Source organism: Diaphorina citri, unplaced genomic scaffold (assembly GCF_000475195.1).
Source record: "Diaphorina citri unplaced genomic scaffold, Diaci psyllid genome assembly version 1.1 scaffold64, whole genome shotgun sequence".
NCBI classification, from domain to species: Eukaryota; Metazoa; Arthropoda; class Insecta; order Hemiptera; family Psyllidae; genus Diaphorina; species Diaphorina citri.
Window position 1 is genome coordinate 95,466 of NW_007377501.1, and position 23,856 is coordinate 119,321.

General features: G+C 36.5%; 3 protein-coding genes across 3 annotated transcripts in view; all 3 read left to right on the top strand.

The window, feature by feature from the left end:
• Positions 1-1,242: 1,242 nt before the first annotated feature.
• Positions 1,243-2,641, top strand: LOC103519334 (nucleolin-like). The gene is made up of 2 exons (XM_008484425.3): positions 1,243-1,433; positions 2,237-2,641. Exon 2 carries the CDS (start codon positions 2,258-2,260, stop codon positions 2,639-2,641), a length of 384 nt encoding a protein of 127 aa, XP_008482647.1. The 5' UTR covers positions 1,243-1,433; positions 2,237-2,257.
• Positions 2,642-11,208: 8,567 nt separating this feature from the next.
• Positions 11,209-23,856, top strand: part of LOC103519344 (sortilin-related receptor) — a 99,977-nt gene continuing 87,329 nt past the window's right edge. Inside the window, exon 1 of the mRNA XM_026830897.1 lies at positions 11,209-11,487. Coding sequence (XP_026686698.1) covers positions 11,209-11,487 — 279 coding nt within the window. The remainder of the gene's footprint in view (positions 11,488-23,856) is intronic.
• Positions 13,296-23,856, top strand: part of LOC103519194 (zinc finger protein 551-like) — a 64,157-nt gene continuing 53,596 nt past the window's right edge. The window contains exons 1-2 of the mRNA XM_008484281.3: positions 13,296-13,581; positions 13,883-14,089. Of these exons, the coding sequence (XP_008482503.1) occupies positions 13,323-13,581; positions 13,883-14,089 (466 nt within the window). The 5' untranslated portion in view covers positions 13,296-13,322. The remainder of the gene's footprint in view (positions 13,582-13,882; positions 14,090-23,856) is intronic.

Here is a 23,856-nt window from a genome sequence, read left to right on the forward strand (position 1 = left end):
AAATAAGGTACGCAAACTTCAAGTACATCCTGGTGGGGGATTTAAGAGCCGGGGGATTTCTTAGTCCCTTATAATAATCATAATATTAAAAAGATTTTTTTTTTTATCCCATTCCTCATCCCTTATTTGTAATTTCCACAAGATTAAACTCATTTGGTAGTGGTGGTTGGTGTTTTTTTCTCTCCTCAAGTCAAATTCCCGCCACCCCCCATTTCGGACACACGACAACGAATCACCCAACAGTTCCTAAATCTAAGTCACACCACAATAGCTCAACTGTATAAATTATTTTTTATGGACTTCAAACTATTCAATTACGATTTGAAGGCAATTTCGAATAGTGTTACCTATGTGTATGTGGATAAGAACGATACGAGTGATGTTAATATTACCTGGGCTTCTAACAGAACGTCGAATAACAAGTATTTGAAAAGCACGATTCCTGCAATAACTAAAGGAGCTAGTAAAAGGAGGTCGAATAAAATTTCAGTTAGCAATTTTCACAATGCTACTTCTACTATTAAAGAGGCAAAGAAAATATTGATAGACGGGACTAAACATTCCAATAGTTCAACTGCTACGGCTAATTCTAGATCAGGAAATAAATTTGCCCCTTTAACATCAAGATGACATATAGGTAGGTCCTTTGATTTATTTTTGCTTTGCCCATTCTTAGGTACGAGAATTTATTTAGGTAATGATATTACCTACAAACCTACATAATTAACAACGCTGTAAACTCAATATTGTACCAATTTGACTATACCCTACCTCAAAAGAGATACCAAATAAATATTCAACGGAAATAATTCCATCTTTTTTCTTCCCTCTTCCTTAATATCCACATTTCAAACACATGAAAAAGAGAGGTAACTATTAAAAGAAATCGATCACATATATTGTAACTTGGCAGGGCGGAATGCTACCACGTGGTAGGCCCCTTTTATAACTGAGCTGATGTAATCCTGAAAGCAATTTTAAAAATTTCACCTACAACATTGCATACTTACATTTCGCAATATTTTGGCTTAAATGGTTCTGTACTGTTAAAAAAATGTAAAATAATAATACGAGTACATATTAACAATAAATCCCAAAATAGTATGGCGTCATAACTTTCGCGAAGTGCGAAGTTTTTTCATGGAACGCGGCCCTGAATAAGACTCGAGGTGACGGCAAAATTTGAAACCGGCAGCTGACTTGGCAACGCTGTATTGTTTACATTCGTGCTTCGTTTACGTTCGTGCTTCGATCAACCACGATCTTTTAAAATCTCCCATTTTGAAGGAACACCTCGTGTTCCGGAGATTTTATTTAAATTTATTGTTTTATTGACAAATTTAAACAATTCAACTTGTGTATCTGTGTTTTAATATCATTTGACATAGACAATAAACGAAACATCACTATTACTCCATCATTCCAGACAAGTTGTAAGTATTTTTCATGATAACTTTTAGGAGACCTCCCTGTGTCACCACATTGGACCACATGGGTTCTGTAGGATTACCAAAGTCTTCACTTCCTCGGTTTACAGTCTAACGGTAACTTTAATATTGACTATACATGGTTCCAATTGTCAAATAAATGTGCATTTTTGGCTTGGGTAAAGTTCAGAAGCTTCCTAAATCTTAATCTAAGAGTTGATGGTTTTTTAGTTTGAAAACCACATGTCTTGTCCTAACTGAGAACTGCACAAATTGCTGGTAGCACAGGTCTTCCGAGTGAATTCAAGGATCTAGTGATTGCCACTGGTGTACCATAACCCAACTCACTCATATGGCTTGAAAAAAGGCTATTGATGGTCTTATTTAAAAGACAGTGTTGTACTTAGTTTACCTAATGTAAAGATTGATGTGTAAACATAATGGTAGTCATTACTTCACTTTGAAATATCTACCCCAGGGTCTTTAGTCTCATGTTAAAAGGTTCATTGGGCTTCTATTCAAACATGGATTCCAAGGAAATGTTAAAATTTATTGACATATAGATCACATGAGATTGTAGACCTAGGAGTTAGCTTACCATTACAGTTCTTAGACCTTGAACTAAAAGTTCATGTTGGAATGGTTGTTAATCTATAAACATGCTTGAAGACTGAGAAACAGTCTCTTAATTAAATAGGTATGCCTTCAACATGAACTTGTAGTCTGTAAGCCATTTGGAAGTTGAAATGACTAGTCTGTCTTTCAAAAGATAATTTTAACAATTTCTTGTATCTTTTGTTTCATTACAGTAGGTAAATTAACTATTCAAAATGGTTGCAATGAAAAAAGGAAACTCCCCCAAAAATTCCCCTGCAAAGGTCAATAAAGCAAATGGAGGAGGAATTGTCAAACCATCTGAAAAGGCTGGAAATTTGAGCAAGAACCAGTTGAAGAAATTGAAGAAGCAACAGAATCAAGCAGCAAATAAGGAGCCAGAGCAAGTTGTTGCCAAAAATGGAAATGCTGTCCCCAAGAAAGGACAAGATAAAGGTGGTGACAAGAAAAATAAGAAGCAACAGGCTAAAGCTAAGAAACAAGAAAGTAGTGATGATGACGATGATGATGATGAAGAAGATGACGATGATGAAGATGAAGAAGAGGAGGAAGATGATGATGAAAGTGATGAAGAGGAGAGTGAAGAAGAAGGTAATTAATTATTGATGTATTTTGTTATTGCATCATTTCCATTTGAAAAAAAAAAAAAAAAAAAAAAAAAAAAATGATAGGTTTGGGGCGTACCTTCTCTAGAACAGCGATGAAAAACCCGCCCGTGTCCTGCTGATGGGGAAGTAACCGAAGACTGTGGACATAGGAGGGATTGGTGTACGATGGAAGTGAGTTCATTCGTTTTTTCATATAATTCGGTTGGATTTCGCCAATATTTTTCCAGCCCTTAACAGGCCTGTTGAGATTGATTTGGTATGTACAGACTCAACAGGCTATTAGGGGTTAACAAGAAGGTTCGTGAAACCCACCCTTCGTCTGTTTGTTCGACGATAACTCTCGAAAAATGTGTCCACAACTGGCCAGGGTGAACCTAAAGTTGACATGCAATCCTACGCTGAGTACGCGTCCACGGCGACCCATAGACTATTGATCTTAGTCTAGACTAGACCATGGACAATCGACTCTCGTACAAGAGTGACCAAAACGGAGCCTGGAACCTCCTGCTTATTTAGATACGCTTGAAATTTTAGAGGTTAGAATGTTATGAAAATTTTATACAAACCCATCGACCATCTTACACTGTTCAAACGACCCTTAGGTAAGGTATTTTCTCTCCTTTTCCCCCACACATTCCCCTCTCTCTCATGGCATATTTACCCCCCCCCCCCCCCCTCCCCCCGTCTGCAAATGAGATAATACCTGGGTACAACTGCCATACAGGTGCACCTTGAGCACAATTCCTCAGTGACATATTTACAAATTATTTAATTATATTGAATTTTAATTTTTTCTCGATCCAAAGTACAAAATTCCAACAACTTGTGCTTAACATAGGTAGGAATCCAAGTAGGTAGGTACTTTTAGAGAAAAATTAGATTTCAGCAATGAGTATCTACCCATAGATATACAATACATACCTATCCCGAAGCTAGTAAATTAGTAGAAATGTGAATTATTCGTAAAAGATACCTCTTTTTGTTACTCAAAATAGGGAAAAACACATATCTTTTTCAAACATATGTAATTGTAATCACATGTTAACAACCTCGTAGAGATGAATATTTGGAAATGGTTACACCACTATGAAATCCTTGCTAATCTTAATCGTTTTCACCAGACCAGGTCATTACTGTGTAACCCAGAGGTTGTACAGTTCGCGGTTAATTTGAGGGTTTTAAGATTTTGGTTCCAAAACTCATGTGTATTCTGTGACGACAGAATGTTGCGGAATGTCATGTCTTGAATTTCTTGTTAGTCTTAATTGAAAGATACGCCCGACCAAGGGTTCGATTCCCGCATATGAAGATTGTAAAAGATTTAACCTATCTCAGTGGTGTAGTGGTCAAGATGCTCGCCTGGTGAACAGGAGGATTCAATCCCAGCCGAGGTATGGAATTTTAACCTCATTTGATCACAATTATAGTACATAGGTAGTAGCCTACTGCTAGAGTATAGGGACTTTTCAGTCCTTTGCGAGCGCTATTATTGTTATATTACTATTATTTAATTTATGTTCGTATGCACTGTAATTTCTAAAGAATAAAATTGAGAGGGGGCAAATACACAGTTATTTCACCTTCGTTTTTGTTTACAGCCATAGTGTCTCACGAAAATGAAATGTGTAAATTTATCAACATCATACAACATTACAACAATTACAATGTTTTTTAAAACAAAACAATACCTAAATGTGAATACAAAATTTGAATATTTTTTGTCCGATAGAAAACGAATGCAAGTATTAAATTTGAGTAACTAGCAGGTTGTCCGTGCTTTGCAACGGAAAATAAATCATAACTCGAGATCGTTTTGATTTCCAAGAAATTGTCTCCTAATGCACATCTAAAACATAGTGAGAATTTTCCTACCAAATTTCAGCTTTTTAGGTGCTTAGGTTCTGAAGATATACGATATAGCAATAAATGTGTGAATGCTGGATGACTGAATGAATCCCGGTTTTATAAAATAGTAAAGATAATTCACGTTATGGCAACACATGTATCTTTTGTTACCATCTTTATAGAAATAGATGTCCTTCATCTTCATCACTGTATACTAGATAATAGTAAGGCTATGTTAACGTCTATTTACCGATAAATTCGAAGGGGTAATTTACACCTTGATTTGCAAAAGCACGAGGCGGAAGCAAACTGTGACCCTCTAATATTAATCTACAGCACGCCTTGGGGCCCTGGGAAATTAATGCAGGCTGATGAATAGCATTGAGGTAGATGTCACCACGACACCTTAAACTGTGATTCCGTTTAGCCGTGAACTCGGTATGACGTCAACAAAAGAGTCTATTCATCTTTTATTGTGGCGTATTATTGCATCGTTCGTAAAGCGGCAAGTCATAGAAAGCTATATGGTTTGAAACATAGACGTTGTATGTTCCGTATGGAATACATATGTAATAATTTTATTATTATGTAGTAATGCAAAACACTACATAATCAGTATTTTTCTTATGATGTAGTCTAGGGCCATAGAAATCCCTAGTATATATATAACGTAATGTATTTCCAATAATGGAAGGCATATTAGTGGATTATGAACTGTCTATAACTGTTTTCCTTACAACATAAAATTCAGAATTCTTAGAAAGTAATTAGGTACAATATTTTTTTAATCTTTATGTAAACCAAAAAGGCCGTACCGCGGAGTTTGATTTTTTATCTAGGTATGTATTCTTAGTATCTAGGAAATTGTGACTTTTCTCATCTCCTAGCGCAATGTAAACCATTATAATCCTGGTAATCCTCATGAAGGATAATTGGCCGAGCAAAATATCTTCTTAGAATAAGTGGTAGATCATTGTATGAATAGTATAATTTAATATTTATGTACGAGTGATTAATAGTCTTTCTGATAAATTACATCCAGTAAGTCTAATTAAATTTAAATCTCAGCTTAATGATAGTGAAATTTACCTTCTATTTCTTTGATTGAACCCGGATGAATTCCCTGGTTTTCTGTAATAGAAAATGTGTAGGTTCTGGGGTTTTTATACACAAGCTCTGCTGCAGAGGTTATAACTTATATAGGGACTTTTCAGTCTCAGTATCTTATCATAATCGTACGGGTGAAAAAAAGATATAAAAAAAAACATCTACCAACCAAAACACGTGCTCTAGGCGGAAGTATCATTTTGAAAAGATTTTATTTATAGTGAACGACCCATCATAATGTATTCCTAACAGATCGCCTTTGGAAACGAAATGATCGTCCCAATCCCAAGGTTAGTAGGCCTACAAAAGTGAATATACCGCAATGTATTTATTACTGTGTGTGTGTTTGTGTTGTTAAATTGAAACAAATGAAAATGATAAGGGCCTGAAAATGACATCCCAAGTAAAACCTTTGATTTCCCAAGTGAAAGACTGTTAGAAGATTAAAAGAAAGGTGAAGAAAAGGTGATAGAGAATTTCAATGCAACAGAAGCTACTTGAAGCTGAAGAGGTGCCCAAGTTCAACTTTATATCCCTCAAAGCGACTTCAATATAAGAAATAGTGAGTGAGGTTTCGAGTAGTAGTTGTACAAAATCTATACGCGGAGTTGTATAGGTTCTGCCTGACCTCAATACAGATCTTATATTAATAATAGCTCTTGATATTGAGCGGGCTAGTCAGTGCAGGAGAGCTTGGATAAAATGCTGATAATGCTCGTTTATGCTGATTTTCTCGGCAAAAAAAAAAGAGAGAGAGAGAGAGTTCTGAAAAATCTACCCGAATCCACATGACAAATACTTGGCCAAACTTCACTCATAAAACACCGTTCTGATTAAGGGAGCTTTGTCAGAATATATGTCAGTCTGCTCCTGTCAGGATTCAAACTGGGAAATTCTGAATTAAGGGTGGAAACTGTTGCCAACTTGATCACGGAGGCTGATCAATTGGGATAGGGAAAATATGAGCCTTCGGAAGAAAGTATGAAGTGCTCAGGGATTTTTCCCATCTAGGCGCATGGCATCGGCAGTACGCCAGACAAAGTTATAATTTATAACGCTAAATAGGTAGGTATCGTCAATCATAGTGACGTGGCGTGTAGTAAAACCAAAGTTACTCACACTTTTCTCAGTTATTTACTAATTAGTGGCCCCAAAGGTCGCCACTGTTTACTTAGACCATCACGTTGGGACCATTGGTCTTCTGAAGGAGGAAGTTGGACTCAAGTATCATCCGAAATCAAAGTTGATCATCACGTTCACTTTTATAACCAAATTAAATTTCATGTTTCTGATTTAGATCTCGCATGATTGTATAACACAAAATTCCTAGTAACTAGTAACCAATTTTTTCTCTATGTTCTAAGGTTGTTCGTATACTGGTAATGTAGCTTAATGATACATGTCTATAACTTGATGTTACATAGTAACTTGATGTTAGTTTGATAGAGGATATGTTTAATTTGGTTGCACACAACCAAGAAGTCTAGTGAGGTTCCTTAATGTGGTCTGGTATATTCTCATACTTGCATCAAATCATGTACAATTTTCTACTCCAATAGACCAGTAATCCAGTATGTAACAGTGGTACTTCGAATCATCTCATAAAGTCTGGTCTAGTTCCTGTGGCCTTTTCTAATTTACTTGACCTATGGAATCTACTTGTCTGCTAAAAGTTTAGCCTGTGTGGGACTTTCCCAATACATTTAGATCTTTTTGTAGAACAACACAACCATCTTGTAAAATCTCAAGTCCTTTCAAATAATACGTAAAAAATCTAACATTATGTAATCATCATTTAAAAGTCTGTTTAACTTTACCCTTTTAATTGAACCTCTCCTGTTCTGGTCAAATTGTGATATTTATAAAATGTGAGGAGTAGACATCAGATATAGTTGTTTAAGGTAGTTATAAAGTACAGATATCCTAAATCACATAGGTACACATTAGAAAAAAATAAAGGAAATATCAAAAAATCAGTAACTTGTAGAATTAGCAATTTCAGCATTGGCTTGAAGTTCGAAATTTAGAAACCTTACGTTATCGAAGAAATGTCAAGAACCAGGAAACAAATGTAATCTGATTATGTGACCAGTAAACTTTGTTCTCTTTTACTCATGTGGTGGATCTGGTAGGTATGTCCATCAAATCATCAATATGATTTCAACATTTGATTAACAAAGTTGACCACAAGTCGTTATTTAGGTGAAGAGGACAGAGTGAGTCCTAGTGAGATTCAGCTTAGAACTTGCACCATGTGAAACAGAACTGGTAATGTAGTCTTTTTTTGTACCTATTTTTTGTTACTGTAATCTTCAGTAAGACTTAGCATATGGAGTTGTACAATATTTCTGTTCTGATTATTTCACTTTGTGTGGTCATTAGCTGAATGTAGCGTGAGCACACAACGTGTTCACCACAACTGGATTACAAAAGCCCCACATTCAAAACCTATTACCCCAGAAAAATAAATAATTCATTTCAACCACCAGACATGTGTATTAATTTAGTGGCTAAAAGGGTTCATTTTTCTGCATGCATACTAGATTAATTTTGAAATTGATCTCGAAAATCCAAACCACAATGGACGCTACTTGAGGTAACTTACCTACGTTTGATCCCGAACATTTGGTAAGCGTTTATGACTTTACTGCTATCCTGTAGGCTTTGTATAGTTCTTAGGGGGCCACCAGGTAGGGAACACAAACTTCCAAGTCACGTTAAAATAATTTTAGCACTTGCACGGTACTTTATGGTGAGTGTAATTTTCATTTAATTATATGTTTAAACATAATGACTTGTCAGAGGTTACGGCTAAACATTAATATAGGCGCCCGCATATCAACAATTATGAAGAATACCGTAGGAAAAGAAAGAGGAACCAAACATTCCGAGTATCTAGTCTCTAATCTATGATATTAAGAAATAAAGAATTATGACAAATCTAGAATCTTTGCTGTGAAAAATACCAGGCTTAAATCTTAATGGCCGTTAGTACCGTTGCGGGGTAATTTAATTAATTACTCTTGAAAATGTTTTCTTTTACCTCTTCTCAATGCATAATCCCCTGACACATATTCTGTAATCTGTATTGAGCTGACACTCTTTGCTATGACTTAAGCCAAATTCCTTCAATATCCTAAAACGGTTGCAAACAGTTTCGGCGAAAGATGAATTTGTTATCTTGGTACTTTGATAGGAACTCATCATTCTCATCAAATTGTTTTGTTTAAAGGTCAGGAGTCAGTCTTTAGTATTTTGCTTCTCATGTGTCAAAACACATAAGGCCTTGCATTTGAAGCTACTTTGGCCAAAGAAAGGAAAGAGTTCAATATTTTACTTACTCATTGTATAAAAGTGTTGTTTTGAGGAACACAAAATGTCAAGGAAAGAAATTTGTTAAAACGGTCAAAACCTCCATGGATTATATTTATTGTCACTCGCACTTCGTGCTCGGGAGGGGGGCTTCGCCCCCCTCCACCCCCCGGGGGCTTCGCGTGTTCGCTACGCGGGGTTGCGTATACGGTCGCGCTGCGCGCTCCCGGGGTTTCGGTAGTTTTCGATTTTTTCCAGTATGTACAAAAAATAAGGAATCCAATGGTGAAAACCGCATCTTCCTAGCTCATCTAGAAGTGGGTTAGAATTTGTATACGTGAGTGAGTGAATCAGTCAGTGAGTTACACAAGCGGCTGTATATATTATGGACTCGCACTTCGTGCTCGGGAGGGGGGCTTCGCGTGTTCGCTACGCGGGGTTGCGTATACGGTCGCGCTGCGCGCTCCCGGGGCTTAATATCTCGGGAACGGTTTGGAATTTCGGGGGTTTTCGATTTTTCCCAGTATGTACAAAAAATATGGAATCCAATGGTGATATGAGTCCTGAATCACGGCTTGTCCGCAGCTGATTGAGAACACTGCGTTATTGTTAAAGTGTCAACTTAGGCAAAAGAATCTGAGTGAGATCTACAGTTCACAGAACCTAGTATATGTTACGGTAAAAGTCCGACGAGCGGTAAATCCTGGTAAAACCTAGGATTCCCCAGATCTTTTGGGAAAAGTCCGAAATAAAAATCTTCTTCGGACTTTTACCGGTTTATTTCGGTAAATCCTAAGATTCCCCAACAAAACTTGGGAAATGAGCGAAATCATATCATTTCAGACTTTTATCAAGACACAGTGGGAAATGTGATTTCACATAAAAAAAACGGTCGCGCTGCGCGCTCCCTGGGTTTCGCGGAGTTGTGCATGTGGTCGCGCTTCGCGCTCCCGGGGCTTCGCCCCTGAGAACTTATATCGTCCCTGAGTTTTATCTCGAAGAAATTAAAACTGAAAGCTAAAAGCGAGAGGAAAATATTAAACGTAGGAAATGTTTTGCTGGCCTCAATTGTGCTCCCTGTGTATTTCTTATGGGGGAACTAAAAAACGTCAATATCTCGGGAACGGTTTGGAATTTCGGGAGTTTCCGATTTTTCCCAGTAGAACGATTAAATAAATTATTAATAATTTTCCTCGCTCTGAAGGCCATCGAGCATCTTACAGGGTGACCCGAAAATCTCGGGAACCGGGGGTCAAATCGGGAATAATTAGTCCCCAAATTTTGGGCCAACTGGGGAAACAGACCCTCAAGAATTCCAGAGAAATGAAAAATGAAATCAGCAGTTCTCTTTTAGATATAGTAAGGAAATTAGGAAAAAAATACAAGAACTTGGAAATATGGAGCACTAAATAATTCAGACCATAATTTTGTCAAACACGCCAAAAAGCTGTGGTTTCCTTGTTCCTTCCTTGTGATCCACCCTCTTCCCCCACACTCCACACCCTCTTCTTTCAACGTATTCATATCTATCATGTCCCTCTACTTGTATATATCTATCAGTGTTCCATCACGCATCAGTAAAATTTTAGTGGTCATTGTTAAGAATCAATATTTTGCTGACTTGGTCACATAATATGTACCTACCTTGTACCTACCTACTTAAGTTTTTGAATCTGTAAAAAAATAATTATTAGGCGCTTTATTTTATTTTTTTTTTTTTTTTAAGAGGTTTGACAGAGGGAACTGTAACTGCTATGGTCTTATCGTCCCGAAATCGAAGAGTTTCTGATATACTATTTTTTAATAGTCCGCCCTTCTCGTCCTTCCTTAGCTTTCTAAAAGTTTTATCCAAGTCACTAAAAACATATATACACAAGAGCTTTTGTCGTTTCCTTATCCCAATTAACCCGTTTGGTTTTCCGAGTTGCTGTTCTGAATGAGGGGATCTCTGATGATGTTGACACCTCATGAAGTGGTTTGTGGAAAACTTTCACAAGGAGCGGTTTCCGGTAAGTGCAAAACAGCGGTGTCTTATTATCAAGTCAATAAAATGTGTTTTAATTTTAGACATGAGGGTAGTGTGGCTATCATGACCAAAATTACCTACAGTATTATAGGGAAACTTTTTTTTTTTAAGAGGTTTGACAGAGGGAACTGTAACTGCTATGGTCTTATCCCGAGATCGAAGAGAGAAGGAAGTCAGGATAGGAGAAACCCAGCCGTTCCGAGAACGAACATTATCCCATCAGGATAAAATCCGCCCCGGGCGGGAATCGAACCCGCGGCCTCATTTCATGAGCATCTTATTTCTTTTTCAGATAAATGCCCTCAATGATAGTCACAGCCAACTGATGGTGAATTGGGCTGGGGCCAAATCTTCGGTAATCATATGTCTGGCAAGAGAAGGACCCTCTTCTAAAGACCAAGAACCCCAGCCATCAGCTCTTTATTTTTCCTACGACTATGGCAACACATTTGTGAATAAGACTGATTTATTCAAAGTGAATGTTGATGGAAAATCCATACAATCGGCCGTGGAAAAGTTTTACTATCATCCTATGTTTTCAACATACGTAAGTAATGTTTCTATATTATACTCCAATAGATAGTGAGTTATCTTTTATCTTGCAGTAGTAAGATTGAAAATTGACTTTGAGTTGGTAGGTTGTGATAATGGTAAGATAAAAAACAAGTGAATAATCACCTAATTACCTATGTACCAGTGTCTGTAAAAAAAAAGTAAAAATGTGATTTTTTCATTGGGGCATTGAGCTATTGAACACTATTGATTATGAATTTATGATTGATAGCTAATCCATAGTAAAAATGAAGAGACTGGTCTGATATTTACAAAGTTGAGTCATACCAGAGAAATTTCATAGAAATGAATTATTTTCCTCATTTGTGGAAAATTTCAATAGCAATACTGATAAGAGATTGGGCTAGCACCTAAACTGATCCAAATGATAAGTCATTGTTGTACCCAATGATTATGAGGAATGAGGGTATGTATTTCAGAGGGGGCTTCAATCACACTTCATTCTAATTTGATCAATTAAAATGAAGTGTGATGGGGAAGAAAGAACCTAGGGTCCATTTTTTTCTCTCCTCTCAACATTCGACTCTATGAGGCCTTCCATTGGAGTTTCAATTGGCCAATGTATGAAGTATCTTGTAATAAAGGCCCACACGTCTTTGAATTAAGGCTAAGAACTGGAAATCCTGTATAAAACACCCCCCTTTTAAGTACACACACTCTGTGTACATAGATGTCTGATTTCTCTGCTGAGTCATTTTAATGTGTATTACTTACTCCCTCTTTTTCTATAGGTACCTTATGTAAATGTAGTTTTTTTTTTTTTTAATGTTCAAGCATTCCAACAATAATTTTTTTATTCCAACACTTGAGTCAATACTTGATATGTATTTCAAAATAAGTAGGTAATGCAGAACATTTTCCTAGATATGTAGGTAGGCACATAGTATATAACATGGAGTACAGACGTCCATTTAGGAATTATTTATAATTATAAGATATAAATTGATTGTTTGTTGTATTTAGTATTGGGTGTCAGAATGATCTGGATAAATCTGGACACTGAGCAAATTGTTTCTTTGAGTTATGCCAAAGGCTTGTCACAAGGGAATAAGCCCCCCCCCCATGTTATCCCCAAGATCCTTATCATAAGTGGATATTATCCACTGAAAATAAAAGGATAGAAAGGGATAACATTAGAACAGTCCCCATCAGCCCATCACTAAGTGTTACATTACAAAGGCAGGGAGAGACAGAGGGACTGTGTCTACATAAAAAATAAAATAAAACATTTTCAAGTGCTTCTTAGCTGGACCAGGTATAGCGTTTGTGATAAACGTTTTGAATCCAAGCCTACCTCTAACGAAGGGAGCTATGTAGTATTTTCTAGTAGGAGATTTTATTTACATTTTTTCAAAACTCATAATAAAAAGTATTAAAAAGGAAGTAACTATCAACCAATTGAAACAAGAGTGGAACACTTAACAAAGTACTATTTAGCTCTTGCTTTAACCTCTTCAGAGCTGATTGACGTAATGACGTATGCTAAACTCCTTCCTATCTACGTATTTCTGTATAATTTTTTACAGCTCTCTTTCCTCTTAGTAGCTCTTGAGTTTCCTCGCCTCTTTCTCTAGCTTTTTCCGTGTCTCTCTTCCTCTTTCTCCCTTTCCCTTCATAATTTTCCCTTTCCTTCCTTCTCCCTCTATTTTCCTTTCTCCTTTCCCCCTCCCTCCGTCTCTCCCTTTCTGTTCTTTTATTTCCAGTGGATAATATCCAATATCCACTTATGATAAGGATCTTGAGGATAACGGGGGGGGGGGGGGGGGGGGTTTGGGGTCAGGTGACCTGATTGACCACGCACTAGAATGCATGGGTGTGGACCGACTGATACAATACAAGAAGAGGGTTTACCATTGCCCCCTCTGTGTATACGCCACTTATGCCAGACTCTACATGATAGAACACCTTGTCATCCAGCACTGCAATAATACGGATCAAACTTTGTACCAATGCAAACCTTGTAAACAGGGATTTCCCCGGAAAGCCCTTTTTGAACATCACAAATTCATCCGACATAAACACAAATTCGAATACTACTGTTTCATCTGCAACAAGAGTTATTACCACGGTAATTAGCCATCATAGTTTTATCATTATTGTAATCACATCTAGCATAAATGAACAATCATACATTCATTGCGATTTTAGAATCCAAATGTGCACACGCCTGCACCTAATAGACTTTGGTCTAGGTAGGTAATTGTGTAATCGCATGCTGCTGGCATTCCCAGGCCCACTCACGCTGGGTAAGATTACTGTGACTAGGCGGGTAGCTTCTCGCCGAATGGAGGGTAAAACCTGCGTCACTAAAAACCTTGGCAGTTATAAAATGACAGTGAAATCTCTGACAAAAGTTTTTCCATGTTCAGGGATTCGATTCAAGGACCACATGTTGTTACATCTTGGTCATCGCTACCAATGTCCCCTGTGCGGCAAGAACACAACTTCAGTACAGAACCTTCAGTTTCACCTCATGGCCCTACACTGGGGAGACAGGAAAAACTTTACGTGTCGTACATGTGGCAAGAAATTCGCGCTCAAGAAACAACTGCGAGAACACGATCGAGTACATTCAGGTAATGAGAATAACATAGAACTTAACATAAGTAATGATATTGATGATGACAGTAGCAAGATTGATGACAGTAATGAAATTCTGCAATATGTTGTTGGTGTTAGCTAAAGTCAAGAGTTGACCATCAGGCCATTTTCTTGCGCGATGATTCTGCAATATAAAACATAGGAACAAGTCAAATATTATTACTTTCTATTACTACAGTATAGCGGAGCTATACTAGTAATGAAAGTATTGCAATCGGTCCAAATTTTCAAAATCGGGAAATTCACAGGTAATTTTATTCGTAAAGCAATTTATCTTTCAGTTCATTATTATTATTATTATACAGGTATAATATTAATCCATATAAAATATCTTACATCGGGATTGTAAAAACCAATATTTCTCACGTATGAGTATGTTCAAAGTTACAAGAATTTATGTACTGTGTAGGAATGTAAAGGTGCGTCTACAGTCGACCGAAATCGATCGACGTTCTTTTCAGAGATAACTGAGCCAACAAAAGATAAATGAATATTTTTGTCCTCTGGGAATTTTTTTTCTCTTTCAGATGACATGGAGGAGGACGATGGTAGTTATGTCAGTCCGTCCACTAAAAAGAACCGATACTACAAGCGGTACTACTACACCACAGCCAATTATCGAGGCCGTGAAGAATTAGTCAAAAGAAACCTGATGAAATTGGAGCATCGGGCCAAGAACTTCTACAAAGAAAACAATAAAGAAGAAGAGCTGAACAATTTGAAATGCAGAAATTGCTACGTGCCACTATTTTACGGTGAGATTGACAGGAAGTAAAAATCAAGTTCTAGAAATTTAAGGAGTCATCTAGGTGCCTAGTGTAAGGAGACATCTAATATTACTTTTGCTAGGACCGTTGAAGGTTTTTATAATCTTGCCTGGTCAGTATAGACAGCACAGAACAGACAGCAATATCTTGCCAGTAAAATATTTGTCTAGACACTTGGATATTATGGATCAGCCTTTTCTGTGAGGAGTCATCTAGGTGCCTAGTGTAAGGAGACATCTAATATTACTTTTGCTAGGACCGTTGAAGGTTTTTATAATGGACAGTATAGACAGCACAGAACAGACAGCAATATCTTGCCAGTAAAATATTTGTCTAGACACTTGGATATTATGGATCAGCCTTTTCTGTTTTCCTCTATCCAAAAATTATAAAGAAGATAGAGAAGCGGCTACTGTTTCATTCAATATTTCAAATTGGTTGTGGTATTGTCATATATTAAAAGTGGCAAATTATTAAACGTAGGAAAAGTTTTGCTGGCCTCAATGTGTGTTCCCCGTGTATTTCTTATGGGAGGACTAAAAAACGTCAATATCTCGGGAACGGTTTGGAATTTCGGGAATTTTGGATTTTTCCCAGTACCTACAAAAAATAAGGAATCCAATGGTGAAAACCGCATCTTCCTAGCTCATCTAGAAGTGGGTTGTTTTCAATTTTTCCCAGTATGTACAAAAAATAAGGAATCCAATGGTGAAAACCGCATCTTCCTAGCCCATCTAGAAGTGGGTTAGAATTAGTACAAACTTTCACACCAGAACAATTGCTCTTTATAGAGGCTCGATTTTGCTGTTTAACCAGGTTTTTGGGTCAAAAATGAAGGGCCCACGATTTTTTTCCTCTTTATCAGAGTCCTCTTTATCCAGGATTGACTGTAGATGCTTTTTTTTAGGGTTTCAGGTAGGTATCGTCTTTAAGGATTTCATGTTTGGTAATACTGTCTGGCTGGAGGACTAAAACAGGGAGGATTCCAGTCCTTGCTATAGAAAAGGTAAAGGTGGAGTGCGAAAGGCATCCATCCACTCGTAAAAATAATGTAGCCAAAACAGAATGTCAGCCCAAAGCAACGACAAAGTGGGATCGGGCGCTAAGGTAGACAAGGAAAGTAAAAAGAGTTACAACAAAATAAATAATAATAAAAAAAGAACAGTTGAAACGTAACAAATCATTTCTCAAGCTCCCAAATGAAATGTGTACAAAGATTTAAATAAATGGCAGAATAAATTTGTTTTTTTAGTATTTTCTCATGTCTTTTTGTGGCACTGATGTTAATACTGTTAATTGCCTTGTAATGTGATCCAAATACAAGAACAGGGTTTCATGAAAGCTGGACAGAGGGAAATTGTTGTTATTTTTGGCATGCTTCTTTGATACTTTGATCTTGGTTCCTCAGTTTTTCTCCCTTTTGAATTGTTTTCTTTGGATGTCTCTTGGTTTGGTTGCTTTATCATTTGAAGTTTTGAGTGTTCTTTTGATTTCCATTCTGATATATTCTTAGGTTTCTCTTTTTTTTGGGGGTTTTAAATGAGTACTGGATTTCCCTTACCTAGGTTGTTGTGTACCATCACTACTGAGTTCTAAACACACTCAGTACCTTGAGGTCCAAATTCCTGACCTTTTTGGGCTGTACTGCACTAATAACTCGTCAAAATTCTCGTCAAATGTAGGGCAAAAATTCGTAACTTTTGCTTTAATCAGGGAGGATACCAGCTTGAAATTTCTATTGCTAAAGACATGGAAAATTGATTGCGAAGGGCATCCACTTTCTGTAGCCAAGCGATGGTCAGCCCACAAGGGACCCTAGCTGATAGGGCTGATTGAGAGGCTGACGAAAAATGCCGACCACGTCTGAACACGGGAACAAGCGATAATATATTATAACTCGCACTTCGTGCTCGGGAGGGGGGCTTCGCCCCCAAGACCAAAGTTACACTTGGTAAAACTTTAAACTATTAATAAATAAAAAAAAAAACTCTTGACTTTAAGTTTTACAGATTTCTGATTTTCTTAAATCTGTAAAACTTAAAGTCAAGAGTTTTTCGATAATATATGTAGACAGTTAGATGAGATACCTACTCTGAGTACATACCTAGGTAGGTTGTAAGTAGGTATTGGTAGTAGTGATAGTATTTCGTTGATGGCATAGTAAGACTTGGAATAAGAGAAGTAGAGAACTCCTATTTTTTCTTAATGAACGGAAATAATTTGAGGAAAAGTTTGACTAATTTGCAAATAACATGAATGTAGAATAATAGGTAATACCTATTTTTACCTGCAAATAGCTCTTTGAGATAGGTATAGGTTATAGTTATAAGTCAAAACGATCTAGGGATTTATACAATTGGGAGTTCAGTTAGAATAGAATAGAATACCTTGTTTATTTTGAAGAAAGCATAGGACTGAAAAGTCCCTTTACCTCAGAAGTCTTATAAATAGCGCTTGGCGCGAATTTTACCTTAAATAGATAAGGTTCGTTCTCGGAACGGCTGGTTTTCTCCTAATCCCGTCCTCTTTCTCTCTTCGATTGGGGGAGCTTACCTCTGTTGTTACAGTCCCCCCTATCAAAACCCTTCGAAAAGAAGAAAAAAAGAAGAAGGAGAAGAAGAAAAAGGAGAAGAAGAAAAAGAAGAAGAAGGAGAAGAAGAAGAAAAAGGAGAAGAAGAAGATGAAAAAGAAGAAGAAGAAAAAGAAGAAGAAGAAGAAGAAGAAAAAAAAAAGATGAGAGAATAAGCTTGAAAAGTCCCTTTAAACCCGCAGTCCAAGCAAGAAGCAAGGTCTCATGAACTTTACGTCACAATGTTACAAATCATTACGTTCTTAGTTCTTACAAGATATAAAACAAGCTGGGTCCGTCCCCCCGGGAATTATTTAGCCCGTAGTTTATTCGATCGTGATTAAAGAAAATCAGTACCTAATATGTATGTAGGTACCTACCTAATTTGTTTAATATTCAGTTTATTATTATTCTTGATTTGATTTTTTGATCTTACTTTCATGTAGGTAATGATTTAAAATCAAGTCTAGGGCCCGTTCTCCCTTTGTTCCCAATATAAGTATATCATAATAAAAAAAACATGTTGAACATAAATATCTACCTAACAAGAAGAAGATATTATGTTCATGATGATGTGGAGATGTAGACAGATCTAGTATACGAGTATTATGTTATTGCTGTGGGAGACTGTGTTCATGTTAACATTGTGAGAACATAGGTCAGAAATAGACAGAAATTTGCACTCATACATACCTATATTTCGATTGCAAATATTTCAACGGGTTTCTGGTGTTTTTGTGTTGACCCAGCACCTACCGTTTACTCCATACCGGTCCGGAGTTAGAAGCTGTTCAATTTCAGCAAGATCCAACGGAAAAGAAAAGTTCGGCTCTTATGGGTTAAGCAAATGCAACTGATGTAGTGCAGTAGTGCAACCATATCAAATTAATCAAGCGACAAACTGCAAACTGCTAATGTTTTTATTTGACTTAATTACTCTTGTTCTTGATTACTTAATTGTTGATGTTGTTGTTGTTGTTGTTGTTGTTGTTGTTGTTGTTGTTGTTGTTGTTGTTGTTGTTGTTGTTGTTGTAGCTGGTCTACTCCCTGTTTAAAGTCCCCCAGCCAGACTAAACTGGTCTATTCCCTGTTTGAATTCACCCAGCTAGAAGTCATGCGATGTCGTACGACTAGAAAATAATCGTATCTGTCCAGCTTTATCCCGTCTTACCGTACTCCGTACCCTAGAAATCGCATCTAATAATAATCTTATCATATAAACAGAACGACAGCTTAAGCGTTGAGTAATCCGCCCAACCTAATCAGTTTTGACCCTGGCATTTTAGACTATTTTGAGGAAGCAAAACGCAAGCATTCAAAAAATTGTAAACAAAATTGTTTACCTTGCCAGTGTACATTCGCGAGATATACATGACTGTTTTGTCGACGTTTGGGTACAAGCGGGTTTTCTCGTATTGATTTTGGACTCTTCCCAACAGAGGGAACACATATCCCCTCCCCTCCTCTTTGCCCCACTCTCCCCTATTCCTATTATTTTACCCCTCCCTTATTTCCTACTTCTCCACTTTGCCCCACTCTCCCCTACTCCTATTATTTTACCCCTCCCTTATTTCCTACTTCTCCACTTGGCCCCCCTCTCCCCCACTTCTATTATTTTACCCCTCTTCCCCCCCTATCTCCTCTTTCTCCCCTTTTGCTCGACCTTCCCCTATGTCATAGTTTTATTTCCTAACCCAGCCTCCTCTCTTCCCTTAGTCGGGAAAATCCTTTCTGTAGTTCTACTTTATCGTCGCTGCAGAGGCGAAACATTTTTTTTTTTCTTATCAAACTACATAGGATACATCTTGAATTCTCTTCCCATTAAGTTTCCAGACTTTGAATCCACGAAAGATGTTGTTGTGTTTGTTATGGTTGTTGTTGTTGTTGTTGTTGTTGTTGTTGTTGTTGTTGTTGTTGTTGTTGTTGTTGTTGTTGTTGTTGTTGTTAGCTAAAGTAAAGAGTTGACCATCAGGCCATTTTCTTGCGCGATGATTCTGCAATATAAAACATAGGAACAAGTCAAATATTATTTTTTGGTAGACAAGTAAATCATAGGCCCATAGGATAACGCAGCAATAATTTCAATTTCATTTGTTCTATTTCACCAGGCTACGCTCCGGCCAAGTGCAAGACCCTCCCGAGCATGAAGTGCGAGTAGGTACTTAAATAACTTGAAGAAGATTAGATGGGGTGGCATGCCAGTTTTGTTTATTCGTTGAGGCACTTGATTTGGGGAGAGCAACTTGGCGTGGCTTTTTTATACAACGAAGTGGTATTTTTGGGGGGATTGATATTAATTTATTATTATTATTATTATTATTATTATTATTATTATTATTATTATTATTAATATTTATTATTTTTGATATTACATATTTATTATTCAATCTGATTCTTTGTTTTTGTTCTGGTTTCAGATTTTATGGGAGATGCGATGTACGGGTGGATCTTAGTTTTCACCATCATTGGTAAGTTTGGCAACGTTTCAAATTCTACCTAATACCTATAAAAAAAAGTGTAAACAAATAAAAAGAAAATAACTAGATACCTACTAAGATCTATGAAAAAATGGGTTTTTGTAGAGGGATTTGTAACAACGGAGGTTGTCCCAAAAGCGAAGAGAAAAGTAGAACATGACATAATAGCGCCAGATAGCCGTTCCGAGAACAAGGCAGAGCCGCTACCCTTCAAGCTAGCCAGGCTGGGAAGAAGATAATTGATTCATTAGAATTCAATCATGAACAGAATCAGTAGGAAAATACCTAGAAATGTAAATGTAAATGGTATTGAACATGAAAGAATCAATCTATCATCTCATCTTCAGGATGAAATATAGATAGATACAAGATATTACTCTGAACATAAGAGAACAACATACGAGTATTTAACAGATGTTAACAAATTTTAACATAATACGTAAATTATGATAATACGATTATCAAACTTGTTAGCGTCGTATATTATGATTTTAATTATTATTATTATTATTACCTATTATTATTATTATTATTATTATTATTATTATTATTATTATTATTATTATTATTATTATTATTATTATTATTATTATTATCATAATACGTAAATTATGTATAAAGATGATGGGATAATACCTAGATTGTAGATTACCTACATACAGATGAGACAATTTGCCATTTTTTTTTTTTTTTTTTTTATGAGGAGGAAAAATCTTAATGACTTCTCCAGCATGGTGTGGAGGGTATGCTGGAGTCACGGCTCAGGGTATGGGTGTTTCGCCCATTCTGTGGCAACCATTCCTGGCCGCTCAACCCGCTAAAAAACCTCCCCGCTCTTCTTTCTTGTTCCCGGAACTTTTTTGTTATTACATCGGGAAAATTTGCCATTAACAGTAATATTTCAATTAGCTATGAATACCAACCAACTTAGCATTAAAAAATTGCCTTGCAGAAATTACCATTAAAAAAGAAAAAATAATAATAATATTTTTCAATCATCCTTGTAGAAATTAGGTTCCACTTTTTTTAAATTCCTTTTTAATGAGAGTTGACTTTTGAAAGTCACAACGTTTTGATTGAATTTCAACGAACTTGTTATTCAACAATGTTAATTTACAAGTTGATCGAGCTTTTACTTGAAGCAGTCAGTAATGTACTTATTCAAAGTTCAGTTATACACTCATGGTGGATTTCACCAATGACTTGATAAGAGATTTAAACTAATGGGGAGAATTTTCAATAATCCAAAAATTAGTTTTTTAATGGTCCAAAAAGGAGTTTTGTGATCCAAAAAAGGAGGAGTTTTGAAAACTCCTGTTTTTAGTCCGTCCTTCCTTTATTATTACAATAGTAATAAAAAGGTATAAGGGACGGACTATTGTATTCGCCTCTCGTGTTCGTCTGTCTGTCTGTCGGTCTGTCAGTCTGTGCCCATAGAAGGACTTATCCAAACCCTGGTCGACCTATATATTCAAATTAAAGGTCTTTTTACCAGGAACACGAAAATGGTGGTGCAAATTTTTTTCCAGAGAACCATAAAGCCAAAAAACCAAAAAAACTGGTTTTTAGTTGATTTTTTTCACATTTTCTCTCACACAAATGAGCTCTGATCTTGAAATTTGTCGCGACGACCTGTGAACTCAAAGCGAGAAAGTTTTAGATAACACTTCAGCCGATCATTTCAGACCGGTTTTAGCGTTACCTATGTTAAGCTACGCCGAGCAAGGTCAATAAATGGATGGGTGACTTGAACATTATATTGGGAATAAAGGGAGAACGGGCTCTAGTCTTGATTTTAAATCATTACATGAAAGTAAAATCAAAAAATCAAATCAAGAATAATAATAAACTGAATATTAAACAAATTAGGTAGGTACATAGGTACTGATTTTCTCTAATCACTACGGGCTAAAAAATTCCCGGAGGGACGGACCCAGCTTGTTACTTTTTGGACCATTAAAAATTTTCCATTAGTGAAATCTCTCAATAAGTCATTGGTGAAACCCACCATCATCAGTGTTTATTTATCTAGTGAAACAATGAAAGTTCAACATTAGGTATTTTATGACAACTCAGATCTTGAATGTCACTCAACAATACATCAAGATTCAGGACGCATAACTGTGCTAGATAACACATCACATGGCGGTCAAATCGATTCTAAGCTCGCCAGCCTAGTTAGCTTGGTTGGTATAGCGCGTCTGCCTTGTAAGTGCTAGGTCGAGATGGGTACCATAGACACAGAAAGTAAAACAAGCACTGATGTTAAGCAACGTTGAGCACGATTGCTAACAGGATGGGTGACCAGTACTGAGGTAGGTTTTTAATGGTATTCCATTAATACGCTCTGATTAACGATTAGAATCCTACAAAAACTTTTACCACTTTGTGCATCATAAACCCCGTCTGAAATTTAATGTTTAAAATTATCTTCAACAGAGGTTCCCAATCTGTGGTGCACGTACCACTAGTGGTACGCAGAAGCATTTCTAGTGGTACGCGAAGAGATTTGAAAACCTTAGTTTTATGATTTATCTCGTAAATACGAAAAACAAATCTGGCAACCCTAGTTGGGAGATATAAAAATCAATCAGGGTACCAAAAAATTGTGACATCGTTCTACGATTAACACAAAAATTTCGCCTGCGGCGCTATAATTTTTTTATTTCTCCCCCGAACCATACAAATTGATGTTTGGTGGTAGGTACGCCAAAAGAACCTTGAGGTGTCAGGTGGTACGCAGTACTCAGAAGTTTGGGAACCCCTGATCTACAACATGATTGATAAACATTAGGTTGTTAATGTACATAGGTATATAAAGTACAAAATTATGTACTTAATGAGAGATTTAACTAATAGGAGACTTTTTAATCATCCAAAAAGGATATTTTAATAATTTAAAAAAAGGAGTTTTTAGTGATCCAAAAAGGAGGAGTTAAAAAAAAAAAAAAAAAAATCTGTTTGGATCATTAAAAACTCCTTTTTTTATCATTGAAAATTCTCCCGTTAGTGAAACGGAGTTTAAGCCCACTTTGTGATCAGACCCTTAGCCTCATACATAAAAATCCCAAACTGAGGCTTATGTGTAGGGGCTAGACAGCCCTGAAGGATGGGTTAAGGCCCTTAGCCAATAGGAAGTGGACAAATTTTAACACAGATCCCCTAGTCTCGACCATGAACCAATCAGAAGAATTGGTATCAATTCCTGTAGACCCAGTGACCAACTCAGCGATTTCAGAACCGGATCAATCGAGCGCGATTGCAATCTAACCGGTTTTCAGATGTACCTAATTAAATCAAAAAAAGTAAAAATGATTTTTTTTTTTTTTTTTTTAGAAATAATGGCTAAGTAGTTATCTAGTTAGATAATGTACTTTGCAATGATCTTACCTATATTGATCGATCGATTGATCCAAATCTGGTTTTTGGAATAGTTTAGATCGATCTAGTAATTAGCAGGGCTGCCGGCCGATCTATTATCAGGGCCCACAGCTCATTCTGGCAGGATAAACAATTTATAGTCTATTCTAATATATTTTTAGTTTCAGTATTATATTTTTTTTTCTTTTTTTTTAATTAAGTAAGGGTCTTTTTATAAATTTGTAATTTAATAAAAAAAAAACTGTACCAAATACATAAGAGCATAAGACCTTGTTTAGACTGCGGGAGTAAAGGGACTTTTCAGTCTCATTCTGGCAGTATAAACAAGGTATATTCTTTTCTGTTTAAATCAGCTGATCTCGAAAATTGGGGGGGGGAACATTTCGGGGTTTGTAAACAACACAGGGTCCAACTTGTTTTTTTTTTTTTTTTTTTTTTTTTTTTTTTGTTTTTTTTTTTGGTTTTCCTTTTTTTTTTTTTTTTTTTTTTTTTTTTTTTTTTTTTTTTTTTTTTTTTTTAGGCTTTATTTATAGTGGCAGGGTTCTCCT